The 17,562-nt window shown below is 42.8% G+C and overlaps 1 protein-coding gene across 1 annotated transcript in view; it reads left to right on the top strand.

The window, feature by feature from the left end:
* The window catches only part of CNTNAP2 (contactin associated protein 2), a 2,010,562-nt gene that overhangs the window by 1,750,318 nt on the left and 242,682 nt on the right, over positions 1 to 17,562 (top strand). Inside the window, exon 17 of the mRNA XM_084788077.1 lies at positions 10,556 to 10,774. Coding sequence (XP_084644203.1) covers positions 10,556 to 10,774 — 219 coding nt within the window. The remainder of the gene's footprint in view (positions 1 to 10,555; positions 10,775 to 17,562) is intronic.

The raw sequence follows: 17,562 nt of genomic DNA, 5'->3' as shown, positions 1-17,562 counted from the left end.
ATAGATAGATAGATAGATAGACAGATAGACAGATGATAGATTTATGTCTTTAAGGCTGACCACATGAAAATGGAGAAGCAATTGGAGGCTTATCCCTGGGGAAGACTGATTCTCCCTCTCTCGTCATCATTAATTGCCTATGTTCTTTATCAAGAGGCACAGTCTTGTGAGATTTCCCCCAGCCACGTTGGGATTTCAGCTGGTGTTAACACCCACTTGCATCTCACCATTTGCATCTAGTCTGTTGGCCTCATGCTATGGTTTTCCTTTTCCCACCGCCCAGCACCGTGGTGCTCTGTGGTGCTGGTGCATTTGCTGCTCCAGTAGAAAACAAAACACAAATCTGGCTCTGTGGTGTGGGTAGCATGCAGAATACACATCTTCATTAACACTTCTAGAATTCTTCTTAGAGAAACCTTGGCTTCAGCCTTACTAAGTGATTATTGAAAGGGGAAAGGGGCGGAGAATGCTACAGAACAGAGGTGACCTACAGAGTGGAAACTCAGTTTCATGGCAACCAGAAAACTTGTGACTCACTGACCGCCCTCCTCCTTGTAGACTTCTCCACAGCTCTCCCCAGCAGCCGTCCACTCTCAGAGTCAACTTATCCTCTCATTCTGGTCTCTTGCCTTTGTCTTCAGCTCATTATCAAAATCTCCTTCAGAACAATGAGTTGGTTAAAAGCTATGGTCACTTCACCAACTGAAATGTTGTCTCTTCATCAGCTCCATGAGGAGCCAATGTCACCCTGTTAGTGTCTCTTCCAGCTCAAGCGCTTCAGCTTCCGCTTGGGTTACCTCTTTGGACCTCAAATCCCATGAATTCTCCCAAGCCATTTAATTAGCCTACCATCTCCAACATCACCTTCAACAAACTTACCCACTACATTGTATCAAAGCAAGTCTCTTTCAGGAAGTATTTCTGTTTGGTGGGGGTAGCAATTTATTGTCAAGAGGACTACTTCTCTGATGTCCACCTTCTCAGTCCACACTGTTTTCTGTACCTGGGGTATCTTTGGGCATCTAATTTATAGTTGTTCTGTAGAAGTGGCATCTCCCTTTATCACCAACACTGTAGCCCTGGAGTTACCACCTGAGCCTTGCATCTATTCTTCCACATCTGGACCCTCTCTGATCAGTGCTGATTGATGCCTCTGCTCACTCCAGCTCACTCCATCCAGTGGGATAGCAGAAACCTTTCCTACACCAGCCATGTGGTATTGTTTCCAGTCACGTTTCATTTTTGATTGATTTTTTTTTTATCTTTAAAATCACATAGGTCCATTGATATTCAAAAAGTTATTCTCAGAGGGGGCTAAATGCATAGTGCTGACTAAAATTAGAAGGGCTTTGCATTTTAAAGGCAGCGCCTGCCTCTGCCTGTCCAATGGCATCTCATTTTCACTCCCGCTCCTCTCCAGATGCCTTTGTTTGTGCAGTTAGGTTTTCAGCTATAATAAAAAGCTTAAAGGCTAAGATACATGAAGAGAGATATTTCTCATACTCAGGAGGTTATCAGGATATGGAAGATTTTAAAGCAAGTTTATAACATTGATTCTTACGCTTGGAGCATTTCCTTGAAGAATTTCCAAAAACTCTTCAAATAAATTTTCCTGGCTCTTGTTCAGTTTTAGATGTGTTTAACACCCTTTTTTTTTTCCTGGTGTGAATATGTATGGATGGCATTAAACCTCTCCACATTCACAAACTGACAAAACGAAAAGAAAAAATGTTGGTACAAAAGCCGATGCAGTAGAGTTAGGAAAACAAAATCTCAGTACTTCGTTATCACTGGGTCCTAGTGGCTCACAGCCTCCGTGTCCTTATCTAGACAGCCAGAGTGAGATTGGAGATTGAATTACATGCTCTGAAATCTTTAGTTTTTAATGTTGTCAGGTCCATCCATTGTGTGTTTTTTGGAGAGAAGCGTTGAGCACAGTGTGGTTTATGCAGTTAGAGCCAACCGAGAAGTTCCAAAGACAACCATTTCCATAAAGTTGCATACACTTCTGACATCAGTTGCAAGGGTGATTCCCACAACTATCCCAGATCCGATGGTGCTCTAGAATACTCACAGAGCTCAGAACCAGCCTCTGTGCTCAATGCTGCCATTGTCAGAAGGAATAGATGAAGATGAAAATCAGACCAGGGGGAGAAGTACAGTGTGCAGGGTCCAGGAAGCAGCCCCAGAGACTGAGCTCTGTCACCCTCTCCCTGTGGAGTCAGGAACGTATTTCTTTCTGATAGTTTTATGCGTGACAAGATACAGGGTACTGAAGTCCTAGGGAGCCTCCCTGAGCCTCGGTGTTTGATCTTCTATTCCTCTCTTACACTGGAATGATGGGGTACTAACATGTCTAACCAGTTTCCAGCCCCACAAGTGATGGGAGTGCACAACACAAAGTCCATATCCCACATATGCTATGGAGAAACTGAGGTCTCCTCTCAACACTTACAATCATATAAATGGACAAATTTAAGAACAGGCAGAGAAGGAAGCTCAAGGACAAATTTCTTAGAGATTAAAAGAAAAACCCCAGTGCAGGGCAAGCTGTGAGTCTAGGCAGCTGCTCTGAGGAGAAGGATGGAGAAACAGAGACGAAAACCAAATCATTTCTGACAAGCCACATGGCAAGAGGAAGGGGAGGAAAGAAAGAAAGTTCAGGAATATATGCCCAGGTTCTGAGAAGTATCAAAAACAACAAAGGAAAAAATATACAAAAAATAAAAGTTTCAATTTTCTCAAGTCACGCTAAGCCATACACATGGCTTCGGCTCTGTAAGTGACACCAGCTGGATGTAGGGATGTTAGGAGGGCAAGCCAATTAACATGGCTTAAGGTCAGTCAGCCTTCCTGATGAGTGGTCCCTTGGCCAGGTGAGTGGCCAACCCAAAAGGAACAACCCTTAAGGAAGGAGACAATACAATAACACATCTCCATCCATAATCATACATTCCATTGTTTCAGGAGGAAACCGCTCTCCTTCAAGGGCGTCAACAGTGCCTTGGTCCTTAATGCAATGTTAGCACATGGAATTGCTGGCTTGGCTGAATCATTCAGATAATATTTGGTATAACTGGGCCCCATACTAAGTCATAGTGTTAAAGAATATAATACAACCCAAAGATCCCAAGCAAACAAAGAAAATTTTACTAGGCACGACACTCCAGGGGTCCAGATAGCATCTTCCTAAGCCAAGCACAAAACCCAGACCTCTTTTAGAGAAAGGTTAAATAAAAAGCTTACTAAGTTTTTTTAAAAATTGAATGTTAAATACGTAGTGATGGTGCCTAGGTATGGCAGAGACCAGGACATTTCACTACATTTATGTAATGTATAATGGCTAAACAGAGGTGATTCCTAGCTCTATCACCTTGTACATGTATCGGGGGCGGGGGCGGAACAACGTTCAAAGTCCTTTCCTTTAGCTATTTTGAAATATTGGATTAGTCATTGATAAGTTTTCTTAGTATGTTTTAGACAATCAAAGGATCTTTCTCCTCACCAGCAGTACCCCTTTACCCAACTAAACACCTCCCTCTATTTCTTGCATGCTCTCCCTTCTCAGCTCTGGTAACTGCCCTTCTAGTCTAGACTATGAAAGATAAGGGTAAAGTCTCTGTCGCAGTTTCTAGTCACTCAAGAGCTTCCTGCATACTAGAAGATCAACCAGAAGAAAATGTGAAAACCCCGGTCTTTCTTAAAACAGGATTCCAGGAACGTATACCTCAGAATCAGCTGGCTTAACCAAGTACAGACCTGTGTATCTGCCTGAGGCAAGTTGTTGCTCCCCAAACATCAACACTGAGGGGTAGTTGTTTCCAACAAATGTAGCAATGTGTGGTATTTTAGGCTGAGGGAATCTCCATCCAACCCACTTCTTTCTTTGTGCTCTTAGAGAAGATGCTTTTGGCATACCAGGCACCGTTCCAAATGTTCCATGACATTGGAAATGCTTGGTTTTCCCTCTTTAGGGTGCTGTGTAACTGTTTGCCTCCTGTTCGTTCGTTCCTTCCTTCACAAACTGCTAAGCGTGTGCTCTAGAGCAAGCATTGTTCTGAGGGCAGAAAAAAAATGGCCACAATAGAAAATCCTCTACCTTAGGGGAGACCAGAGAAGGCACATACCTGTTCTGCCAGATAGTTACACAAGTTGTCATCTTTAAAACCAAAATTAAAAGGGAAAGGGAGTTGAGCGGTGTTTGCTACTTAACATAGAATGTTTAAAGAGGGAATTCAAACGTGGTAACTTGTGGGTAGAAAAGTAAAGAAAAGCTTACAGAAGTACATCTATAGAGGAAAAAGCAAGCAATGCCGTCCTAAGGTAGGAGCAGCTGGTCAAGGAGGAAGCCTTGCATACTGAGATTTTGACAAGTGGGGAGCAAATGCACTCAGTACCACAAGTTCTTTCAAGGCACTTTGCAAGAAAAAGGAGAGATGAACTGGTGGGTAAGTAAGGACAAGGGTTGGGAGAGGCTTTGTGATGAGGAGGCTGTGAGGAACAGAGTTGCGAGCATCTTCTTGTGGAAGGATGCAGTAGCTCCGGAGGGGATAATGGCTAGGGTAGCACCCTTGACCAGCAAGAAGGACGGGTGAGGCAGGGGCCTCAGGTGGGACCAGTTAGCCTCTTCTCTTCCTCTCTCTGAATCCTGCAGTGTCCTGATTTTCAGCAGCACCACCGCCCCTTTCTTTTTCTTGGCTTCTCCGACTTTTTCGTGAGGCTGAAGTTGTGCATTACACCAATGACCAGTTTCTCGGTATGAATCATCAAGAGAAGTTCCTTCCGTACAGGGGCACTCTTTGGAGTTCACTTCAGAACAGACGAAACAGATCACAACGGTGGCTGGACAGCTCTTCATGTTTTGCGCGCCTTTCCCAGTCTTTTCTCTGTTGTTCCCAATTGATTCTTTTCATTTGTGGTCTAAATGTTACCTCACGTGCTGGCAGAACTCAGCCCAAGGGGAGGCCCTATGGAAAATGGTTCCATTCTTATCTCTTAGCACTGTAAGCCTGCAGTCATTTGCTTGTGGAGTTAGAATGAGTACGCACAGCGCCACCTGCTGGAATTAGACTTGCATGGAGAGAAAGGGCTTTGTACTGCTCAGTGTTATGTGCTCACCACCTCTGCTCTGGTTTATGCTATTCCTTTGCCAGTATGCCACCTGATGTGTTTCTCTCTTCTCCCTGTGGCGATTCAGTATCTAAAACTATGATGGAAACTAGCTGTGTTTCATTTATTTCTTAGAATCTCTTATAGGTTGTTATAGAACGTTATAATTTGACAGAAGATTGTGGGTTTTCTAGATCAGTGGTTGTAGCCATGTTCTGGATGCAAAGACTCTAGGGAAACTAAAGACATAATCTCATAGCCTCCTGTAACTCTAACAACAGGAGATTTGTCACCTCCACCCTCTGAAGGCACCTGTGCCCACATGCACACCATCTTTTTAATCCATATAAAGTTGCTTTGATAAAGATTGATTTATTTTAAAAAATAGAAGAAATCAAGAGGTTTATAACTCTGGGGATAATAAAAGAGTTGGATAACGTCAGCAAGGACTAGAAGAAATGCCCTCACTCTCTCCGTTTCTCCTCAGCAGGTCTGATGTTTGTGCCGTGGTTTTAGCAATCTTAGTACTCACAAACTTGCACCTAACGTCAAGAATAGAAAGAAGAAAAGCAGCTCTGTCTCTCATGAGCCATGAAACCTCTCCCTAAAGACCCCTATCATGTTCACTCCTGGAAAGTCCCATCCTAAGTGGGCTGCTGGCAGGGAGCAAGGAGAGGCCATGTTGCCTTAATTAGATGCAGACTCAGCCTTGGTGTCCGGAATGGGGCTCCCCTCGTGCCCTCACTGAAAACACTTCCGTTCTTTCAAAACAAAGGAAACCAGAGAGAGAGAGAGAGAGAGAAAGGGAGAGAGAGAGAGAGACAGAGAGAGACAGAGAGAAACTGGAGAGACTAATTGGTAAGAGAAAAGTCTCCACAGCCCCTCCCTTTCTGCCTGTCTTCTGAGCCTGAGGCACGGCAGCCTTGATCTCATCTCTATAAGGTTATGTGGGTGACTAACATCCTCAGAAGACAGAGATGGTGTCTTCCCCCAAGGCAGAGGCTAGATTTGTATCATGACCAGGATAATAGCGCACAGTGTCTCACCAAGGCCAAAAGTGAAGCAGGTTTGTTAGTGGCGCCTTTAAAAGATGACGGTTTTCTACATGCCGAGTTCCTCTACTGTGCAGAAGACTCGCTTCATGTGTGGCGCCTGCCTGCCTGACCCACGGGACTTTGAAACAGGGGCAGGAGAAACCACTATGAGCCTGAAGCTCATGTTGCCTGCTGTCTTATTACCACAAGTCCCTTCTCTCTGACCCAAACTTCATGAAACTGTGGCCAAGTGACTTATTAGCTTCAATAGAAGGAATAACAAAAATAAATTTAAAAAAAACAACAACAACAATCTTCAGCCCCCTGGAAAGGCGATCACTCATTTTTGCTGCTCTGTTCTTTCCAGTGAGTCATGCTACATGTAACCCAATTCTCGAATGCTTGTTTCTGGAAGTATCTTAATTATATAAGAAATCTCTTCCCTAAAGACAGAGCCAGACGGGGCAGCACTTCAGCCTCCAAGCGAAGACACACATTAACTGAACAGTGTCATTGGTTCTGGTGTCTTCTATGCTGCCTCTCTTTATTCGCTCACCGACTCTCTCTGTAATTATCTTTCTTGAAATGTCAGTTGCTCTCACCCAGAAGGCCAAGGGCAGTCAGCCACAAACTGAATGTTAGAAGCTTTTAAAGCACACTGGCTGTCTGCTTGGGGCACGGGGTTTCTCAAAGGAGTCCCTCAGCGATGTCAAGGCAGCTGATGCTGACTGAAAGGAAGGAGCCCTTCCCTTCCCTTCCCTTGCACCTTCTACCGCGGAGCTGGAGGGGAGGGTCCTGGAACAGCACTATTTGTGAAGGCTCTGGCCCCCCTGAGCCCCTCTTCCTGTCCCCTCATGAGAGTGAGGAGCAATAGCCAGGTCCTGGAAAATAGCCTCTCCTTCTCAAGCTTAAAGGATTGCTGTTAAGAGCAGAGGAGTCATGGATGAGTGCAGCTCTCGGACCTCTTCAGAGAAGCTCCATTGTGGAGCAGCCGGCAGTTAATTCAGAGACTCACAACAGGTCAAGTACGGAGCAAAAGGGACTGTGGTGTACTCAGCCATCAGCGGGACATCTGTGTCACAGCCCCTCCACTCAAGACTTAGAGCACATCATACAAGAGGGAATGGAAAGGGTGTGAGAGCCAGAGGTTGGGGAGGAGTAGAGAGAAAGTGTCTCCTGAACCTGATGGGACCGTTGCTCTCATATGCTCACAGATGCTGTGGTTTCCTGTGCAAACCCGGCACCAGATCAAACCAGTCAATGTCTCAGCATGGTTAGTCTAATAACCCTAACTCTACAGGTCCCTGTGCAAGTCCCTACTCATGGCTGAGGAGGCATTGACAGTTGATGGCTGCCAAGGGAGGAGGAGTCAGGTTTCTTTATGGGGTGTTGTCCTTGTAATGTTGACCATGCCCCCAACTGATGGGAAATGTGTGTGTGTGTGTGTGTGTGTGTGTGTGTGTGAGAGAGAGAGAGAGAGAGAGAGAGAGAGAGAGAGAGAGAGAGAGAGAGAGAGAGAGATGAAGCTCTTGAAGCAGTACAGTCAAAATACATTATACATGGGTATGCAATTTGCAAAGAATAATTAAATAGTTCAAAAATGAGGAGGAGAGAGGGAATCAGGAGAATAGACAGGGATCTTTTGTGACAAAGGTGTTAAAAGGAAGAACCTGCTAGTGCTCAGAATTTCTCCAAATGATGAGAGTTTAAGACCCAGACAAGAATTTGTCATAGCAGAAGGGCAGTAGCTGAGGAAATTAGACCAGCATTTATCCCTTCAAGTCGAACCCGAGGGTTAAGCTCAATTTATCACTAAATTCTATTTCCCTTGATGGTAGTTGATTCTTTTAAAGCAAAACAATCTTTCGTACTTAGCCCAGGCGCCCTCATTTTCCTGCTGTTCTGACAACTCACATTTAGGAATGCAGAGCAGATTTCATGTGAAGCCTGGGCTACTCTCCCCATCCACTGTAACCTACCCACCAAGAAAGATCAGTGAGTCTGTGGGCATGTGATGGTCTACATGCTTTCCCAAGCTACTACCATGGCAACCGAGACGAAGGTCACTAGTCTGCAAGTTAAGTCCTGTCACAATGATCCTGGAGGCAGGGGCTTCTAATTTGGATGAGCCGATTTACTGGGCTATGTGTGGAATCACTGCAGGTGTTAAAATGAAGGTTCTCTTTCTAATGACATGGAGGATCAAAATTCCTTGGTACAATTAGGTTGATTAAATTGAGCTCTATAACTAATATCCCTATAGCTCAATAAATTTACCACAGCTACCAGGGACCCCGACACCGAGGCAGAGAAGAGGGGAGCCCCTGAGAGAATCTGGCCCACTGTGGTTTTTAAATTAGAACTTTGATTGCTTGTGACACTGTCCCAAAGAAACCGAATTTTCCATTAGCCCTGGAAAAAAAATGACAGATATTTAATTAAACGGCTTAGAGATTAGGTAGAAGGCTTCTTGATGGATAGAGGGGCGGCTATCTCTATACGCAAAGCCAGAAAACTTCCTGGTGTACCACATCTTTAATGCTAAAAAGAATTCTCCAAGCCTAAGGGAATGAGAGGCGTGTGTGCTGCTTCAGCAGAAAGCTGCCTTCCCTGCCAGTCCTGAGAAAAAATATACATTTGAAAGGTATTTATAAAGCACTGGGTGGCCACTGAGGGACCTCACATAAAGCTTAAAATGTAAAATTAAAAAGCTGCTTGTAACTAAGTTTGACAAAGCAACCATCAAACCCATTCACCTATTGTTGGGAAGTGATTTGTTACAAAACAAGGTTGACAGAGGTGATCTCTGAGAACAAGAATGATTTGCGGCCAGTACCTGGAGGGAGGTTGTGAGCAGGATCTAATGTTCCAGGTATGAACTAGCCACCATTTGCAGCATTGGGCAGAGAAGAACTATGCAGGAGGTAGCTAGTGGGGTGATGTGCGTGTATGTGTGTGTGTGTGTGTGTGTGTGTGTGTGTGTGTGTGCGCGCGCGCGCGGGCGCGCACATGCGATACAGTCTTTGAGACATCAGTAGTGGTCCAAATGAAAGATATTGGTTACCACCATTACCTGGATATCTAATGTTCAATAAAGACTATGAAGATTAATGACATAATCTTGGAAGCTCTCTTAAAGCAGTGGTTCCCAATTCTAGCTCCACAGTAACATTTCCTGGGGAGCTTTAGAAACACTAGCACCTACAGATGTAAATTAATAATTAGTAACGTAACTTAGTTACATCATTTCCCCTTCCCTACTTCTCCCATGTCTATCCCTCTAGCCCCTCCTATGTTACATACACCCCAAAATCCATCTCAAATTCATGACCTCTTTTTCTATGATTATTATTGTGTGGGTAAGGGGGTGTGTACACGTACACACACTCACATACCACCTGATGAGTCCAATTAGTGTTGCTTGTACACACATGACTTCAGGAATGTTGACTTGGTATCAGATAACTAGGTAGAAGGCTCATCCCTGAGGAGGGCTGTTCTACTACTCTTGGCATGCCTTATTTGACTGTAGCTCTTTGTCTAGAGGCGGGACCCCATGAGATGTCTATTGATGTGATTGTTCAGGTCTTAATTAGGCAGCCATATTGCTGGGGTATCTTACTTCCCTGCCATTTCTAGGAGGCACAATCTTACAGCAGATCTCTGAGTCTTCTGATTCTTAAAAACCTTTCTGGGCCATCTTCTGGAATGTTCCCTGAGCCTTAGGTGCAGAAGTTGTACTGTAGATAAATCAACGGGGGCTGGACATCATATCCCACCACTAGGCACTTTCTGTATTTTGACCAGTTGTGATGTCCTGTTATGATGTCTTCATCTGCTGCAAAGAGAAACTTCTTTGATGAGGGGTGAGAACTATACTTATCTATAGATATAAGGATAAGTAGTAAGAAAGGAGTTAAGATTTATGCTGGTCTAGTAAAGTAGCAGTAGTAGGTTCTCCTCTAAGATCTATGACTTCACTAGCCCTGGGAGTTTGCTAAGTTTCCACTACCAGACATGATTTCCCTCCTGTTGAGCAGGACTTAAATTCAATTAGAAAGCTGTTAGTTACCACAAAGATGTGAGTGCCACTATCGCACCTTTATCAGCAAGTATATCTTACTGCCAACTTCCCTGGGCTTTTTCTTATCTAGAAAGAATTGATGATGATAACTTCTTAGACGTTTTCCAATGATTAAATAAAGCAATTAAATTAAAAAGCCTGGCACATAGACACCCCCCCACCAAAAAGAAATTTATTTTCTTCTTGGTTAGTGGCAATAACGAACTCAGGTTTATCTTTCCTCCAGTGGCTCTGCCTTTGACCTGTGTAACATTCCTGTACAATCCACTGCTATTTGGTATCTGGAAGAAGTATACTAATGTATCTTTCATGCTTTCTGCTCCTCCAGCTGCCACAGAAGTGTCCTTTTCATTTGATGTTGGAAATGGGCCAGTGGAGATTATGGTGAGATCACCCTCCCCTCTCAATGATGACCAGTGGCATCGGGTCACTGCAGAGAGGAACGTCAAACAAGCCAGTCTCCAGGTGGATCGCTTGCCCCAGCAGGTCCGAAAGGCTCCAACTGAAGGTCACACCCGCCTAGAACTCTACAGCCAGCTGTTTGTTGGTGAGTGACTCTAAAGACAATTATGACTTACCTCTCTGTTGGTTTTAGGAACCTTCACATGGAAAAAATAAACAAATAGCCTAAGAAGCAAGCTGGAGTGACCATTCTAATATACAATAAAAGACTTTCAACCAAGGTTAATCAAAAGAGATAGGGAAGTACATTTCATAGTCATAAAAGGAAAAATCCATCCAGATGACATCTCAGTTCTGAAAAAGGGCACCCAAATTTGAAAAAGAAACATTACTAAAGCAAAATTGCCTTAAAAGAAGGATAGGAACTCATACTTTTCTCTGCACAATGATCTAGACAGAAAACAAGGCGGGTATCAATTAGCATAGAATCTCTCTTTATGGAAAAGAGGTTGATGCTTAACACAGCAGAAAAAAATGACTTGTGAAAAGACTAGGTCCAACCACACCGGCAAATCTATTTCACCAATATTTTTGCTTTCTTTTTTTTAAATAAAAAAATTTATTTTATTAATTTATTCATATTACATCTCAATGGTTATCCCCTCCCTTGTATCCTCCCATTCCTCCCTTCCTCCCATTTTCCCCTTACTCCCCTCCCCTATGACTGTGACTGAGGGGGACTTCCTTCCCCTGTATATGCTCATAGGGTATCAAGTCTCTTCTTGGTATATTTTTGCTTTCAAAAATGAGAATTTCATAAACGGTTATAATGTGTTCTGATCAAATTCACCTCTACTTCCTCCTCTGTAATTTCTTTTGTATCCTCTCATCATTTTTTTCTTCCCAAATCCATATCTTCTTTTTTTTAAGGCCAGTGAATCCACTTGGTGCTGCCAGTATGTGCACGGAGGTAGGACATCCACTGGTGATGGGTAGCCTCTTGGGGCTAGATCCCTGAAGAAAACTGACTCTCCTCACAGCAGCCAACAATTGACAATGCTTCTCAGCTAGAGGAAGGACTTCATAGTCCTCTCCTTCATCCGTACTGAGATTTTGTGCTTATCTTATTATCTTATTCAGACTTTGTACAGGCAGTCACAGCCACTGGGAGTTCATTGTGCACCTGCCCTGTTGTGCCTGTAAAATGCTCTTTCACTGGAGTCATACACTACTTATGGCTCTTAAAGTCCTCCCACTCTTTCACGATGATCCCTGAACCAGTATTTCTGCTGTTACCATACTCCAGATTAACCCAAACTTACTTCAATGTAATAATTTTCACATGGCTAATTGATTTTGTGATTTTCTTTCTTCTAATACTACTTATATATTAGGAATTAGCAACATTCCCTTAGTTGTGTAAAAAGAAACTGGGTTTGAAAGAGTCTGTGAATATCAGCTACCTTAGACTCCCTCTGTGAATTTCTAGGAGTTAATTGCTCAATTCCTTCACCTGTGGCACTCCCATCAAGAAAACATAGGTGTGACCTGGTCGCTGGTCAATTCATCATACTTGTCTTCTTGTAGTAGAGACTTGCCAACAGCTAGTTAATGCTAAGAAGGGCCAGCATCACGACAATGTCTTTCATGGTCATACTCAGGTATGTGGAGGGTGTTAGAATGCCATTTTTAAAAGACAAAATTAGCTGCACACTCATTTCGCGTGTTTTAGGCAGACTACAGGACAAAAGTTATAGAAAGTGAGCTTAATGAGACTACTTTATGTATAAGCCACATGATTCAGGGGCCACGGAAGCAAGTGGTACGTTTAAAAATACGAGCTATGTCACTCCTTCTTATCCACCTGGTGGGCTTTAAGCCAATATACTACATAAGTTACGTATGTTTCAATAAACGTATTGAAATGATTTACACTATTTACAACAGGGAAGTTACAGCAGTATACATCAACAGATGAAGGGAAATGTGGTATATATACACAGCAGAGATTTATTCAGCCATGAGAAAGAACAAAATTATGTCAGTTACAAGAAATGGATGCAATGAAGATCATCATATGGAGAAAAATGCATCAGACACAAAAAAAGATAAATATTATGTTTTCTTTCACTTACAAATTCTATATTTTGTAAAAAAAAAAAAAGAATCATTTTTGAAGATCTGACATGAAAGGAAAAATTAAGTCTGTCTAGGGAAATGAATAGGAATAGTGGGGTGGAGTATGACAGAGAACATAGGAAGTAGACGTGAACGTAGTCAAAGGGCATGATAGACTTCATGAAACCTATCACTGTGGACAGTGAATAAGTACCAACTTTTAAAAAGCCCCCAAACTCACTGGGAACCCAGCACCTTCCAATTTTTCCATCAAGTGGTAGATCACAAATTACACATTTTCCTTTATGTTAGTTAAATACTACATTGATTCCAATTGAACTTTGTGAATACATTTTACTTCATCAATCATCTGCTCATGAGCAGATCTGAGGTTCTTCCTAAGTTCAACTTGTCCCCAGAATACTGGACATCTTCTGCTTGAGTTTTATCATAACAGGACTCAACTTGGCTCATCTTCCTGACATTTATCCTGGATGGAAAAGTCCAGCTCTAGTTCTATCCCTTTCTTCCCACTCACTAGAGTTGCCTAGAAGAATGCTAGAGTCTTGGTAAGACATCCTGATTCATTTGAAGAACGTGACCTAAGAATAATTCACTAAAAGAGAATAGAAATGGAGGTAAAGACTGAATGATTCACAGCAATGAAACATAAAGGACAGGCAGAATAAGAGCCTTGCAAGAACAAAGAAAAATACAAATAGTTTTCTAAGGAAAAAAAAAAACAAGGAGAAGGTAATGTCTCCAGAGGAGAAGTCTTATGAAAAAGACAGTATCAAATGATATCAAGGACTGTTAATTTTTTTAAAGCTAGAATATTTGGATCTAACAATAGTGAAACCATTGATGATTTTATAAAGAGAAGTTTCCAATGAGTGAGCTAATGTCATATGTTAGCAACTTATTGTCACTTGGTAAAAAGGCTAAGTCCCCAGTTCTAATTTTTAATTTTCTGTTATCTTAGAAGTGGGCACAAAGCACAGCTCCCAAGTGTGGGCTAGTTAAGTCAACCTAGGGAATATTTTTCTACAGTAAAGGCCCAGCCTGGGGTCAGCAGAGACGAACGTTGTCTCCATAAGAAGGACAAGTTTAACAGCTCCGCAGTCAGCAAGTCAGGCCTTGGTCACTGTTCAACCCTAGTACCACTACCTTCCCTATATTTTCTCATCCATCTAGTAGAAGACTTAAGGTAATTTACTCCCAAGTTTCTTTCAACTTTAGACATTTATGAACATGTACTTCATCGGAGTTGAACATACCTGAGTGGCTAAGTGCTCAGTATTTCCCACAAGGTTGAGGGTTACCACCATGGGCTTTGAATCCTACCTCTGCCTCTTTCCAACTTTAGAGACTAATGATAATTATTTTAATAGCTGTATATTTCATGAAAATGCAATTTCTTTATTCAATGAGGTTATTACATATAACTTAAGATTCAATTAGGTTATTGAATATAAATTCCTCAGCAGTATACTTAGAATACCGATAAAAACAACTCTAACGTGAAATACTTTTCTTCATGCCTTTTCCTTTTTATCTCCTTCATTTTCTTTTTCCTCTGTGCACCTCAAGGAACATCTCCTAACTAGCTCATTCTCTTCCTTCTCAAAAATACCAGCTTGAGATGTGATTGTCTCTCTGTGCCTGACCTAGCGGAATACTCTCATGCAGAGCTGCCCCCAAAGCACTTAACCTACACCTGCCACAGTGGCCACAGAGCAGCAAGCTAAGGCACAGAGATTCTCTCCAGTAGGACAACAAAGCAAACAAAAGTCCATCAGAAAATCTCACCCCAGTGTCATTGTGTGCAGGTAAGACATGGGGCAGCATCACCCATGCGCTCTCTCTCTCTCTCTCTCTCTCTCTCTCTCTCTCTCTCTCTCTCTCTCTCTCTCTCCGCTCTCTCGCTCTCTCTCTCGCTCTCACTTTCTCTAGGGAAGAAGAGCTTTGACACAACTTAAGTCAGAATGAGTCGGAATGGAATTATTAGCTTAGCACACAGAGTGGATGCCACAGAGACCCCAGGTGCTATTACCCATTCTATTTATTTTAATTGAGCTTTTAAATTTATTCAGTTTACATCTGGATTATAAACCCCTTCCTCATTTTCTCCCTCTTTCCCCTTCCAGTAGTCCTCAAAAAGGGGGAGCCTTCCTCCCCTACCATCTGACCCCAGCCTATCAAGTCTCATCAGGACTGCCTGCATCCTCTTCCTCTGTGGCCTGGCAAGGCTGCCCACCAGGGGGAAGTGATCAAAGAGTCCATGTAGGAGACATCCTCTGCTTCCCATATTAGGAGACCCACAATGGAGACTGAGTTGCCTATCGACTACATCTGAGCAGGGAGTCTAGGTCCTCTCCATGCATGGTCCTTGTTTGGTGCATCAGTCTCTGTGGGACCCCCTGGGCCCAGATTTGTTGGCTTTGCTGGTGTTCTTGTGAAGCTCCTGTCCCTTCTGGGTCCTTTGATCTCCCAACTCTCCCATAAGACTCCCTGAGCTCTGCCCAATGTTTGGCTGTGAGTCTCAGCTTCTGCATCAATATCCTGCTGAGTGGGGTCTTTCAGAAAAGAACATCTCTGTTGGGCTCCTCTCCTATGCCTCTCTTCAACTGCTTCCAGCGACTATTCTATTTGTCCTTCTGAATGAGTGTTAAGCATTCTCCCAAGGGTCCTCTTCATTTTGGAAATCAATATGGCACTTTCTCAGAAAATTGGCAACAGTGCTACCTCAAGACCCAGCTATACCACCCCTATGTATATATACCCAAAAGATGCTCCACCACACAACAAGGACATTTGCTCAACTATGCTCATGGCAGCTTTATTCATAATAGCCAGAATCTGGAAGCAATTTAGATGTCCCCCAACTAAAGAATGGATAAAGAAATTGTGGCACATTTACACAATGAAATATTATTATTCAGCTATTACAAACAAGGAAATCTTAAAATTCGCAGGCAAATGGATAGAACTAGAGACAATCATCCTGAGTGAGGTATAACTCAGACCCAGAAAGATACACATGGTATATACTCAGTTATAAGAGGATATTAGCCATATAATACAGAACTTAATAGGGTTTCTTATGCCTCTACTTCCTTTTCACTAACCCAAAACACTAGGTAGAAGAAAAAGAAAGTTAGAAGGGACAGGAGATGTAGACCTCTTTACTTCTTCCAGCTGAGTAGGGTAGACAGGTTCTTTGGGGCAACACCAATCTCAGTCATCAGGACATCCATCAGTCCAGCAAACAGAAAATGAACCAGGAGCCTTCTTCCTCTTCCAACCATCTCCTCTAAAAATTCCTCTCTCTGAGCTCTGATATTTATACCCTCTCTGAGTTCTCAGAATTCCACTAACTGCAGCGAGCAAAGACCACATCTCTCTCTGATCCGCACAAGGTTGCTATTAGCTGTGGACAAACTAAATGCAGCTCCTTATCCCACACTTGGGATTAAAACAAAAACCTGTTTAGAATAACGTAACTGAGTTTTTAAAAGAAGCCAAAACTGCCACTACATCCACCACTCCCTATGCTAGCATGATCAGATTCACATCTTCTTTTTCAAAGCAACTGAAGAAACAGAAACTACATGTCCTCACTGTGAAGCTAAATATAATTGTAACCTTTCATCTCATAAGATATAATACAGATCATCTGGAGGAGATAAGAAACCAGCCATAATTCTGGTCTAATAGAAGGGAAAAAATAAAACTAATGAAATAATGAAATAAAAAAAAAAACAGTTGCTGGTATTTCTTCTGAATAGTGTAAGAAACTCTTACCTATTTTTGACACAAAATAAGGAGCTAACACATGGCAATATCCCAGCATGGCCTGGAAGATATATTTACACCACATGGTAACTAGGGTCTCAACAAGGCTGGCTGTCCAGACCTCAGGCCTGTACCAAATCCATGGGCTAGAGCTTTCTTAAGGAGACAAAGGATAACAAATATACTCACACTGTTATCTAAGCCTGAAGGAAACTCGGTCATCCCAAGTGCTCTGGCACAGAGAAGAACCAGAGAGTGAAGTCCAAAAAGCTACAACCCCAGTGACAGCTGAGGAAGAAAGAGCTGTGTGTTGGGCTTCAGTATGGAAGTCCACCTGTTGATCCCATTGAGAGGTATGTGCCATAGATGGGAGATGAGCAAGCTTGTTAGGATGCAGGCTAGAATATAGACCATCCTTCAGCAAGTAAGATACATGAGCCACAGTAGGTGTCTCCTAGCAGAAGTTTAAAGAAGAAGCCAGAGATCTGAAGTCTGCCTTCCAAGCTTCAGGTAGACATCTACTGCTCAGAGGCTCCTAAAGACAAAGGCTGTTAACCAACAACCAATGTCCAGGCTTAAGGCACATAGCTCAGACTTTCTCAGAAGTTAAACAGTGGTATCTCTGTGAAAGATGTGGCTCAAAGACACTGAGAAATCCTTCTTAGGCCTCAAGTTCTTTTGTGAGGAGCTCTACTGAAGACATGGTTGGAAAACCACTGTCTACAAAACAACTCTCAGGGATGCCCTTCTTCCCCTGACAGTATTAATCTACTGCCAGCACCTGGATGACAGTGCAAGTTCACAGAAAAACCAAGGTTCATTAAGTGATTTTTTTTTTAAGTCAATGAAGACTAGAGTCCTGGGAAAGCTCTCTGAGCTAAGCTTGGCAGGCAAGGCCGTAAAACAGCCCAGTTTCCTCCAACTCAATAATAGGGCTTATTTGGTCAGCTGCTCCTCAAGCATCTACATTCCAAACTCACAGATGGATAACTTCAGCATTATCTGAATGCCAAGTGATGG

The sequence above is a fragment of the Acomys minous genome (genome assembly GCF_964271855.1).
Source record: "Acomys minous genome assembly, chromosome: 6".
In the NCBI taxonomy this organism is placed as follows: domain Eukaryota; kingdom Metazoa; phylum Chordata; class Mammalia; order Rodentia; family Muridae; genus Acomys; species Acomys minous.
Note: the sequence above shows the minus strand (reverse complement) of the source record. Positions and strands in the feature narration are given on the sequence as shown.